This window comes from Alternaria arborescens (assembly GCF_004154835.1).
Source record: "Alternaria arborescens strain FERA 675 chromosome Unknown contig_14, whole genome shotgun sequence".
Taxonomy (NCBI): domain Eukaryota; kingdom Fungi; phylum Ascomycota; class Dothideomycetes; order Pleosporales; family Pleosporaceae; genus Alternaria; species Alternaria arborescens.
Window position 1 is genome coordinate 530 of NW_021167869.1, and position 12,056 is coordinate 12,585.

The window sequence follows — 12,056 nt, forward strand, 5'->3', positions numbered from 1 at the left end:
GCTAACCGAGCACACGAAATTTCGACGGTCTCACTAACCAACGACGACAACAGTGGTAAGCAATCTCGCCGTCCTGGGAATTTCTTCGACGATACTAACCCACAGTCTTCAGACCCAGGTACGATTGTGTCCATCCGCAATACCACTCCCGACATCAACCCGCTCACACGCACAACAGACAATCGCCCACTGATTCCCCGGGAAATCTATCACAATGCCGTCCAACAGACTCACCTACGTACGTCGCACCGCAAACCCGAGCGCTGGAGGAGGCGATTGAGGATCTTGGAATTGTTAGGACTGTAGACTAACAACGGGCAGAGGCGTCGCGCCCCCTACAACACCAAGAGCCAGAAGGTCCGCGTCATCAAGACGCCCGGTGGTGAGCTCCGTTACCTGCACATCAAGAAGAAGGGCACTGCCCCCAAGTGCGGTGTAAGTTAGACCTGGACGCATGTACAGGCCTGCTGTTGACAGTTCGTAGGACTGCGGTTCCAAGCTTCAGGGTGTCCCAGCCCTCCGCCCCCGCGAGTACGCCCAGGTTTCCCGCCCCAAGAAGACCGTCCAGCGCGCCTACGGTGGATCGCGATGCGCCGGCTGCGTCCAGGACCGTATCGTCCGTGCTTTCCTGATCGAGGAGCAGAAGGTCGTCAAGAAGGTCCTCAAGGAGTCCCAGCAAAAGAAGCGTTAAGCGGTTGCATTGAGTGAAGGGGTTTAGCATGTCAAAACTGGGTCTTCGGTGTTCATGTGCATTATGGGCAGTCTCCTGGTTCGGTCGGCTTTTACGATATCAAGACGATTTCTACGTCACTCCGCCAGGATGTAGCTGAGTAGGGTCACGAATACATCCACAAGCTACACGACGTGTTTCCAGCGAATACTACTGTGACGCTATCAAGGGAGCTTGGTGGCTTGAATGCTACTTCAATCTCATATCCCAAGTGCCTGAAGTCTCTTAGTCTGCACAAGATGGGAGAATGTACGGGATCAGGCAACAGCCAATGGCTGACCGATTTACCATCTCACACAAATTAGCGATGCCACTGCAGCTCTGGGAGGTTCCCATTTCGATCCATTGCGTTCTCTAATGAGATCACAAATGCGCTGAACAGTCTACACCTTTACTCACGACGTACATGGCAATAATGTCACAAAGTCAATATGGATGCCTAACTCTTCAAAGGTCATGTTGATCATCTTACGTAGCATGAGGTTGTGTAAAGAGGCCCGTTTTTGAAAGTCTCAATCCGAACACTAATGCTTACTTTCCATATGCATGAACCGTCACTTTTGTCAGAGTTGCAAGTTAGATTCCTGTATGTGCTTTGAGAGTACTAGCAATTATGAGTACACAAGTCAGAAAACAACGAGCTTCGCCCGCACGCTCGGCGCACCCTGTTGTAAAGGCAGCCTCGGATATGCCTTTACACGTAAATGCGAATAATTCAGAGACCAGCTCGTGACGCATAGAGAGTATCTCGGATACCAGCGGTGGAGCCTACCTGAACGAGGCTGGGTGCCGCGATTCAGCATGGGTTCTCAAGCTGTGATTGGAGAATTTTAGCCAATTCTGACAAGCTCGCCCGCGGCCTGGAGCCCATAGTTCGGCGGCATCCTGCAGGAGCTTGCAGCTTGCGATAGCAGTCAATGGCGCGCATGCCCAGGTGATCGAGAGAGTCTCCCGCGGCATTGGAGTCAGAGTCGTGGTCTGGCAGCTGGTCAAGCTTCGCACGCGCTTGCGGCCTCGGACTCACACCAGCTGGACCCCCACTTCCACCTACCCTCACAACCTAAATTCCCTGCGATATCGGTCGGATATGTCGAGCAATATGCTGCATTCCATGTCACCAACGACGCCAGGACTACCAGGCCTACCGCATCCGTTCCAAAGCCCCAACAGCACACACACCCGAGGCTTCAAGCGCTCCGCATCCAGCGACGACGATGAAAACGGCGACGGCGATACGCGGCCCTCGTCGTCGTCGCGGCGCAATACCGCCGTGAAGCGCGCGTGCAATGAATGTCGCCAGCAGAAGGTAAGTACTTTTTTTTTGGTATATGACGCCATAGAGGAACACGCGCCAGTTGGTGAGCTCTGTCTCAGACATGAGCGCGCCCGCTTATGCCTGGCCGCCGCCAGTACGTGTGTCCATCTACGATGGTGATTCACATCTTCCCGACATGGGCCTACCACCAACCATGAGGCTGTCAGACGTCAATGTTCCAGGTCCCCACTAACCGTGCCTTTGCAGCTCAAGTGTAACGTCCAGCAAGATCCCTTCGTCAGTTGTGCGCGATGTCAGAAGCAAAACCTGCGATGCGTAATCGAACCCAACTTCAAGCGCGTCGGAAAGCGTAATAGAAATGCCGAGATGGAGAAGGAGATGGAGTATTTGCGCGAACGTCTCGCCATGTACGAGGGCCAGTCCACGCCGAACCAGCCTGTCTTGAATGCTCCACAGCAAGCGCCAGACAACCATGGCTTCACTCCCGGCCCGGTCCCCAAAGTGGAAGACGACGCATTCCTACAGACACAGCATACACAAGTGGCAGCGACGTCTCTACTAGACCTGCGCAGCGGTTCGCCTATGATCTTCGCGCTTGGTACAGGCGAAGTGCGCCTTGGTCATGGGGAGGTTAATGAGCTCTTCGCCGAGTACTTCCAGCTATACCATCCATTCTTGCCATTCCTAGACCAAGTGCGCTCGCCAGACGAATATTACTCGCAAGATCACAAGTTGCTGTTCTGGGCAATAATTGCTGTCGCAGCTCGGCGCTATGGGCCACGGCCGTCTCTTCTTAAGGATCTCTCCAAACCGCTGAGCGATCTCATCTGGGATTCAATTAGAAACCAGCCGAACCACCATGTAGTCAAGGCGTTATGTCTACTTTGTACCTGGCCACTTCCGGCGGAGCGGACGGTGACGGATCCGACCTTCATACTATGCGGCGCCATGATGCAGGTTGCCATGCAGATTGGTTTGCATCAGCCGACACACCCAGACGATTTTTCTAGGACAAAGATGCAGCTGCGGCGCGAGGATATACATGATCGGTTGCGCACATGGGCAGTGTGCAACATTGTTGCTCAAACGTGAGTTCGGTGCCATTCAAATGTATACCGCAAAGGCTAACGTGCTATAGTGTGTCTACAGGAAACGGACAGCCTTCCATAACGCTTTACGATTCGACGCTAGAGTTCAAGGTGGACGATGAAGAGCACATGCGCATAATACCACCAACGCTGTTTGTCCGCTTGCGCCAGGAAATGGCGGCAAGCAGGATCAATAAGCTTCTATACTCTTCCAACAGCCACCGCTTTGCGGAAGGCGCGGCGATAAGCTACATGAGCCTTGAAGCCGATCGCCTGAAAGAAGAGCGCGTGAAGGAAGAGAATAGCTCCCTTGACGGAGTGGACAGTGGTATGTCTAACGACCTCAGCCATACTCAATTATCTCTGACTTTTTGAACAGGCTTGGAAGAACTATATCACTATGCAGTTGCACTACACCTCCATCTATACTCATTCTTCAGTCCGGAACTTCGCCTCGAGCGACGAGACGATCTTGTCGCACTATACTTTGCTGCAACGGCCTACCTCGAGCGCGTATTCAAACTGCAGCGTGAGGGAAGGCTACTCTATGTTCCGTACTACGTCATGCAAATGGCTCTTGCAGCCGGATTTGCTTTGCTGAAGCTCCTTAATTCAGACTTCGCCAGCAAATTGCCCGCAGACAAAGGTCGCCAGTTCGTCCTACAAACTGTGGATGCGCTGAGGAAGTCCAAAGTGTGGTCAAACGATCTCCTGGATCGATTTGCCGAAGTTTTGGCGCAGCTATGGAAGGAGAGTTCTCGTGGACGCAGCCTACACAGCCTCTCACAATCACCGTCTCTCAGCAATTCAGGGATGAATTCCATGTTCAACCACCACAACCAGCAGCAGCATCAGCAACAGAGCCAAAGACGAGGTAGTATCGGTATGCTAGATGATCCTCTTGGTCTCATCATTCGCAGTCGCATGAGCATGAGTGTGGTGTTCGATTGCGCATGGCGCTGGCGAGAGGCGCAGGTCAGCGGTGCTGCGGAACAACTCGAAAATACGGTTATGACGAACCCCACCAACCCAGACTCATCTAGTAACTCTACACCACCCCCTGGCGTCGTTGAGAACCCAGCCCATACCCTTCCGAACTTCAATCCGCACATCAACACTTTAAGTATGCCTCTTCAGCTGACAAACGGCATGGCTAGCGCGAACAGTTTCGAGATGTTCGATTCTGTATCGTGGTTGTTGGATACCCAGCCAGATTGGACGTACGGTAGCGGTAATTTTGGAAACGACTTTGGTGTCTAAACGGCTCAACGTTGTCATTTTCTGTCGGGTAAACCGCGATCATTTCAATCTTCTTAGTGCTATTGGGATAGGCCATTGTCCAGTTTGCAATTTGCCGTTGTATTAGCGTGGCGTTTGGGAGTCCTCCGTAGAGATCTTACTATCACTATCAACTTTTGTTGCTTTTTGCCAATCTCCGGTACGCCTGGAAAGGTATCCTACAAGTATTCGCTATGACTTTTAGCAAGAGAGTAAAAATTGTGACCTACATATTTCCCAGCGTATATTCTTAATGTTAGACACGGTTCCGTTTTTCCATCTTCATCGTAATACTTTATACAATGAGGTTTCTTGTTTTCGATAGAATAACTGACATAGATTACATCCTCAAGGCAAACATGGGATACCCTATCATGTCGTAACTCCCTCAGCATACTCCACTTGCGCTTTCTTCGACATTCCGTAGCAACTACGAACGACCGCTTATCTCAGAACAGCGTCTTACCTACCGCATTATCACATCCTCGCCGTCCTTCATCCACAAGACCGAACCTTCATACAACCATGTCCTCCACGTCGTCTCCTCCATTCTCTGCTGTTACTACTCCTCACAAGCACCAACTCAAGGCCCTGAAGGCCCACATCATAATCCACATGCTTGTACTCAGCACCGTCGTTTTCCTTGTCATGCAGCTCATATCGCACACAACTGCCATAGGAGACATCGGGTCTTATGTCATGCCGTGGGCTTGGGAAGAGGCGTTCCTTGGACAATTGTTCGATAACACAGATATGTTCAGGTGGATAGCTGTCTATCTGTTTGTGAGTCTGCGAGCATGTTGGGTAACGAAATGGGGAGTAAAGCCTGCAATAAGATGAGAACGGGAGACTGAATGCTCAGAGACTATGGGTGTTGACATCTCGATAGGTATCGCTCGATGGGTTGCATGCACTGTTATGCATAGGGTGGTATGCTGACCAGTTACACCCGGTACGAAGGAGAAGGGATGTGGGGAGGAGGCGCAGGGCTACCAAAACATGGGTGGAAAGTACACAGCAGAACATTGAAGCATGGTGCCAACGACATCTTGGATCGTTTGGAACAAGAAATGGGAAAGAAGATTCGCGAAAACCCACACACGATACGGAACGCCGTTCAGCAACACCACAGCATGTACCCCAAAACCGCACATCTGTGAACTGGATAGAGAGCTTGGACAACACGCCATCACCACCTTGTCCCCTCGACCCACACACATACCATCCCCTCCTACGTCCAACCTATACATCGCTAACGCGCCATATCCTCCTCACCGTCTGGGATGTAATCGTGCTCTTGACCGTCACTTTCCATGTCTACACTTATGCGGCAAACATCCGCCCCAGCTTCGCTTTTTGCGACGAACACGATTACCCTCTCTGGTATTTCTATGATCAGCCAGCTACATTGCGGCAGCGCTGTACCCGCATCAATTGGCGTATACACAGCGCTGGGGGTTGTTCGGCAACTGGCGCGATGATACTCGCTTTGTGGCATTTCTGCGCACTCATGAGCAGGCTACGGGCCGTTCTAGACGGGAGAGTTTTGAGAAGGCTGGAGGAGAAGACATTGAAGGATTTCAGATCCAAGTTACGTGCGAAAAGGGAAGGTGATAATGATGTGGATTTTGGTATGGCGGGTTGGCAATGTCCACCAAGAGATGTGGATGTAAGGTCAAGGCCGGCTAGGAGAAGTGTTGAGTCTGGGACTTTGACTGGGACAGAAGTGACATCGAGGCATCTACCCACTGTGAGTCAAGAGGAGTTGGGAATTGGGCTAGGGCGGAGAAGAAAGTGGGGAAGGGAAAGAAACAATGATACAAGTAGCAATAGTGGTAGAGACAAAGATATGGGGAGTAGCAAGTGGAGCTGGAGGAGTGAGGGATTTCTAGAATGTTTGGTTTGACCGTGATTTTAGTAATTTATCTTGGAAAAAAAGGTGTTCTTCAAACAATATTAAGAGACAAACCAAATGGAAAGCTGGAAATCAGTGAATTGACGCCATAATCTCAATAGTCTATATCGACCGGTATCTCTTTAAGCCTTAATATCCAAACGCCAAATTATGCCAAACAGCGCTAAAATCAATGTCCACATCCACACGACTCGCCATGCACTACACCACTGTCACCTCTCTTCTTGAAATCTCCCCCATAGCTAGCCAGATGGGTCTGGCCATCCAGTCTTTGCCCATCCTCAGGCACTTTACCCATCCAGCTGACCTCTGTGCCGTTCACGTCGAGTACCGTCAACCCAGTACCCTTTTCTCTGAGCTCCTTGGTGACTGATTCGACATCCACACCCAAATAGTCTCGCAAAAAGTCCCCGACCTCAGTGTTCTCGTGGTTACCCACCAGTGCCATGGCAGCCTTGGGGTCAGATGAATAGATGTTAACGTCCGCGCCGCTGTGGCCGTGGGTTGACCAGCCAGTCTGTGAACGACGGGATACCATGTCTGCGTATTGATACAAAGCTGTAGCAGGTTCGGCGACAAGGTCAGAGACTTCCTTGTCGGTGTAGTCGTAGATGCCGAGACCGGATGTGATCGATTCGCGCACAAAATCAGTCGTCTCATCGGCAGATGGGTCGGTAAGCAGATGCTTTGTATAATCGAGAGCGAGCCGCTCAGCGGAATGGGAGGCATTTGCGAGGGGAGAGGGGTACCAGAGGTATTCGGGGTAAGACGCGTGGAGCTCTGCTGATTGTTAGCAATGGTTACTACCAAAGGGGTGGACAGAACATACGGCGAGCAGCAGCCAGACCGCCAGTCTCGTGATCCGATGTCGAGACCATGACCGTCTGCGTTTCCTCGTTCTTGATGAAATCCAGCACACTTGTAAAGGCCCTGTCATAGGCGAGGACCTCGTGTACCTGAGCAGCAGGGTCGTTGTGGTGGCCTGCGTGGTCGATCCTGGAGCCTTCAATCATGAGGAAGAAGCCCTTGTCGCTATCCCTCGTCGCATCACTGAGCGCCTTCATAGCAGCCTCAGCCATCTCGTGCAAGCTCGGGTAGATGTCGTTCTCGTTGCGGCGGTCGATTTCATACGGGATGTCAGTTTCGGCGAAGAGTCCCAACATTGGCAGGTCGAGACTGGCTCCTCCCTTGAGGCTGTCAAAGCCCGCGCGGTCAGAGATGTAGTTGAATCCATTCTTCTTGGCCAAGTCCACAATGTCCCTATCATCCGCGCGACAGCTGGAGTCGACTGTCGAGTTGGGCAGGAAGTGGCATCGTCCGCCTCCGAACATCAGATCGACGACGCGGCCAAGGGGGTAGTCTCCGACCATCTGTTCTGCAATACGGTCCTCCTCTGATCGCATGTTGACGTGAGCCGCAAAGCAGGCGGGTGTCGCATCTGTGATCCTCGTAGTAACAACAAGACCCGTCATGTATCCAGCCTTCTTGGCCGCTTCCAGCACTGTTCCGCATGGCTCGTGGTCGGGTGTGACGGAGATGGCGCCGTTGTAGCTCTTCTGTGCACATGAGAAAGCCGTCGCGCCCGCCGCTGAATCGGTAATGAGAGACGAGGCAGAACGGGTCCGCGACTGTCCGATGAGGTGCTGATCGATAACGAGCTGCTCGTTGAAAGGCGCGCCGTTCTTGTATTGCATGAAAGATCGCGTAAGTGATAGCGAGGTAGGACCCATGCCATCCGAAACCATGAAGATGAGGTTCTTCTTTCCGCTCGCATGTGAAGTCTTGGAGTCGGAACCTGCCCGTTGGAAGATGACGGCGAGTACGATAACGGCTGCCGTTGCGATGACAGCCCAGACAAACAGACCTATCTCCCTCCAGAACTTCCAAGATCGCGGTCCTTCTTTCTCCATGCGCGCTGTTCGCTGGCCTGTGAGCAGGGCATCTTCCTCTGCGATATCACGGTCACCGCTGATGTCCGAAGACGTGCGGTTCGAGAGGAGAGGCCGGGTGCCAGACATGATCTTGGATGCAAGAAAGGGAAGCTAGTTGTGGTGAAAGGCAAATGCTGTAGGCAGACTAAAAGAGTGTCGGCCTGTCTCAAAGGAACATGGCGTTGATGGTGGAGTCAAACAGTCGATCCGTCACTCACTCGGGTGGCCACGAGATGTCGCGCCGGCTGATCGTCATGAGGGTGGAACGCTTGCGGGAACGTGCGTCTTGGCGCTAGGAATAGTATCATCTGAACTTGGGGCATGACTGCTCATCCAGACGCTACCAAAAGCTACTCAGTATTGCCTCACGTGGAAGTTTGCTAATGTGATGCACGTCGAGGAAATCGGTGTTTTTGGTACAGAAGGAGACTGCTCCGCCTTTCACATGTCAAGCAAAGGTAGCCTCAATCACTCTTCCATCCCCACCCCACAATCCCGTCGAACTCCATGCCCACTTCACCGTCCTCTCCAATCTCGTTTTCTACGATCCCCTTCATAGCATCACTCAACTCCTCCAAGACACCATCCCGTTCTTTTTCCCACCATATCTTTGCCATAAATTGTAGCGGAAACTGCATGCTCTCTATGAAAACCTTGGGCGTCCCAGCACGTATGCTCTCCTTCTGCGTCGATGTGTCTGCTCGCTGTAGCCCCGCAGCTTCAAGACGTTGTGCCACGTAGGATTCGGCAGCCCAGGGTCCACAGAGTTTCTCCTGAATCTCCTTATGCGAAGGGGGATAAGGCTGCGGTGCGTCCATGAGCGCGATGCTGCGAGTGAGGAGACTATGCCAGGGCATGGCAGACCATGTCGCTACTGCTATGAAGCCACCTGGGCGTAGGAGAGAACACAAGTGCGAGAGTGTCTGTTCCGGGAGCATGTTCAGAGCGAATGTGACAAATATGTGCGTGAACGAGGACTTGGGTAGAGCCTGTGTGAAGTCGCCCTTCAAGAAAGCGTTAGTATCGGGGACAATGCTGAGGCTTGTACAAGGAAAAGGAACCTCACGTTTCCATCTACAATTTTCGTCTCCAGCCCCATCCATCCTTGCTTCTCTCCTCGCGCTTTTAAATATTCCAACATCGGCGGGCTGATATCAGCGCCTAGTACTTTCAGCTGTCCCCATCTTTCCTTCGGTATAGTGTCATAAAGTTTCTGTACTACGACTCCAGTTCCGCAAGCAAAGTCGAGAACATTGGCCTCAGCTCCTGAGTCCAGATGCGCAACTATCCCGGATTGTCCGACGAGGGTTTTGGCATAAGGGCCGGTAGCTTTCTCGGCGTTCTTGTACCTTTGCGCGGCTTCGGCTTCAAGAAAGTTGGCCATGTTGGTGTTCGATGGTGAAAAGTTAAGTACCCGGCAGTGAAAGGTCTCAAATGGGTGTTTGGGCTTGAGGCTTGATAGAAGTTGGTGTGCTATGTGTCGAGTACTGAATATGGGCGCATGCATCTTATGTAAGTGCGGTTCTTCAACATTGTTTCGTGCGGTCGCAGTCTGAGCCTTGCTGTTTAGGCCCAATGTCAGCCAGCAGGCGGACGAATACCTTCGATTGTCTCACTCTTGGTTCTCGACAAATGTCTCCGAGGGAAGATCTTCATCATCTCGGAGACATTGTGCGACAGACTATCGGAGAGTTAGAGCATCAGGCACGGATCTCTGAATAAATGTCTGCGAAAGCGACCAGGCATCTGACACAAGTCATCTTGAAGATCTAGAGGTCAAATAGGAAGGTGTTGGTAAAAATTGTATTTGAATAGATGGGTATACCTTTCCGATCCTCTATGCAAATGCTGACAACCAGAACTCCGCGCTATGCATTTTGAGTGAAGCTCGTAAGCTTACTGTGTAGACGGCTTAACTTTGCCGGCTAAACCCTCATGGTCTCATGTGTTATGAAATGACTATATCTCCTCAGATGTGGTCTCTAGCCATTGGCCAAAATAGACGCAGGTTCTTGCTGATATCTCACCCTCATCCCCGCAAAGATCAAAGACGGGGCAGTTACCACATGGTGCATCAACAAAACCGTTGTAGACCTTGGTATCGGTGGCTCGTAACACTGTTCGATAATTGGTACCAGATATCTTCTCGAGCCGGTCGTCAAGTACCATCATCTCCAACAATTGTTCCATGTCGTCCTCACGTACAGTCTTGCCGCGCAGAATCTCCTTTGAGTTAAGCCATTGGGCTACAGAGGCAGCTGTTGGGTACTGCGGGTTATGTCGATGAACGAGCTTGGATGTGTTTGGGTCTCTAGATGGGTTGTAGGGCTTCACGGCGGGCGCTTCCTCTATATCCCGTACGGCTCCCAATACTTCGGCCTTCTTTTGGGCGATAGCGGCCGTCCTGTCGCCTGTTATCTCATAGTCGTTCCAATTTCCTGGTACCCTGATGCAAGTCTCGTTCTCCACATGCTGGGCGACGATGCCCGATATTGTGTCGATCAGCGCAGTGTCAAAGTCACCCTCGGATTGCCATGGTCCACCTGCAATATCTTCGGATGGCTTCAGATGCTTCAACAGGTACATTTTCCTATTCGGAAACTTGACACTCATGACTGACTGCACCAAGTCCTTCGATTCCAAGCTTTTGAGGCATTTTGTAAGGGTCTGTTGAGTGACGTTGGTTTTGGCTCGGAGGGCTTTGGACCAGATGCCGTCAGCCTGCACTTGATCGATGTGGTGGTAGAGGAGACGCTCGTCGGGTGTAAGTCGTCGCAGTCTGGAGGACACATGCTCGTCAGAAGAATTCAGGTACGCCAAATTGTACAGAATTACACATACTTGTCGGCGTCTTCTCTTGACCGTAGCTTCCAGCATGGGTCGCCCTCAAATGTCATAAGCTTCAAGAGATGTCGGTCACATAGCTCTTGCAACAGCACTGTTAGCTGCGCCATAGTCTCAGCCACCTGCATGTTTGAGAGATCGCGCTGGAAGAAAATCTGGCCCGCAGGCCGCTGCGCGCATTTCTCGTAGAGGGCATCAGCGGGGCTGACAACTTCGTTGACGGCCGTCTCGACGGGTTCCTCTTTCGGTGCTGGCGAGGGTGCGGCTACTGAAGCCATGGTGTGCGTTTTTCGGCGAACGCGGTGTCGGCTGTGGATTATACGAGTATCGCAAGTTGTCGCGAGTGAGCTCAAGTCGCGACATGTGAATCACCAAAAGTTTTGAGTGGGGACCCCAACCAAGAACGCCCAATTACGCTTCTGTGGCGCAACTATCCGCTAATGGTACCCCATCACCAAAGCTTACTCCCAGTCACGACTCCTACGTGTCTGTGGCTCCAGGATCATCGCAGCCCTACGCCTCTCATGGCTCGTCCTCCGTCTGGCAGCATTGTCCCCCTGTTGCCAATGGGATGTTAATGCGGGGAACGTCAGCCCTTGACCTCTTCGCGTCGCGTCGCGCCGCTTACCCCAGACTAAACATCATATATCAATGAATTGCTCTGTATCGATATGCATACGAGGGAGCCGCCAATGTCACAGTCACGCGGGTCCCAGCATCCACTGTGCCGGCATCCACCATCGCATTGATCAACGTGTCGCGACGTTCAAATAGCGCGAGCGGATTGGAAATGGGCTCTTGAGATTCTGGGTAGCTGAAACAGAACATCAGAGTCCAGACCCCGCATCTATGTCCGGCTAGATCAGCAGTATAACCCGGTTAACGACTGTCGAAGGCGGACCGGACACATTAGGTACTGCACGCGGGAAACGTTAGACGATCATGCATTCGAGCACTCGGGCATCATGCAACCACGGACTTTGGAATAGATTGC

The 12,056-nt window shown here is 52.0% G+C and overlaps 5 protein-coding genes across 5 annotated transcripts; 2 read left to right on the forward strand and 3 right to left on the reverse strand.

Annotated features, from left to right (window-relative positions):
* Positions 1–214: 214 nt before the first annotated feature.
* Positions 215–691, forward strand: AA0111_g6445 (hypothetical protein; the record flags this gene model as incomplete). The annotated part of the gene is made up of 3 exons (XM_028652668.1): positions 215–238; positions 322–435; positions 485–691. The coding sequence occupies 3 exons, from the start codon at positions 215–217 to the stop codon at positions 689–691; spliced, it is 345 nt and encodes a 114-aa protein (XP_028505873.1).
* Positions 692–1,829: 1,138 nt separating this feature from the next.
* AA0111_g6446 (hypothetical protein) lies at positions 1,830–4,354 on the forward strand (the record flags this gene model as incomplete). The annotated part of the gene is made up of 4 exons (XM_028652669.1): positions 1,830–2,036; positions 2,253–3,094; positions 3,145–3,422; positions 3,474–4,354. The coding sequence occupies 4 exons, from the start codon at positions 1,830–1,832 to the stop codon at positions 4,352–4,354; spliced, it is 2,208 nt and encodes a 735-aa protein (XP_028505874.1).
* Positions 4,355–6,456: 2,102 nt separating this feature from the next.
* AA0111_g6447 (Repressible alkaline phosphatase) lies at positions 6,457–8,305 on the reverse strand (the record flags this gene model as incomplete). The annotated part of the gene is made up of 2 exons (XM_028652670.1): positions 6,457–7,067; positions 7,117–8,305. The coding sequence occupies 2 exons, from the start codon at positions 8,303–8,305 to the stop codon at positions 6,457–6,459; spliced, it is 1,800 nt and encodes a 599-aa protein (XP_028505875.1).
* A 377-nt stretch (positions 8,306–8,682) lies between these two features.
* Positions 8,683–9,602, reverse strand: AA0111_g6448 (hypothetical protein; the record flags this gene model as incomplete). Its single annotated transcript, XM_028652671.1, has 2 exons — positions 8,683–9,222; positions 9,285–9,602. The coding sequence occupies 2 exons, from the start codon at positions 9,600–9,602 to the stop codon at positions 8,683–8,685; spliced, it is 858 nt and encodes a 285-aa protein (XP_028505840.1).
* Positions 9,603–10,177: 575 nt separating this feature from the next.
* Positions 10,178–11,340, reverse strand: AA0111_g6449 (hypothetical protein; the record flags this gene model as incomplete). The annotated part of the gene is made up of 2 exons (XM_028652672.1): positions 10,178–10,997; positions 11,060–11,340. The coding sequence occupies 2 exons, from the start codon at positions 11,338–11,340 to the stop codon at positions 10,178–10,180; spliced, it is 1,101 nt and encodes a 366-aa protein (XP_028505841.1).
* Between the last annotated feature and the right edge of the window lie 716 nt (positions 11,341–12,056).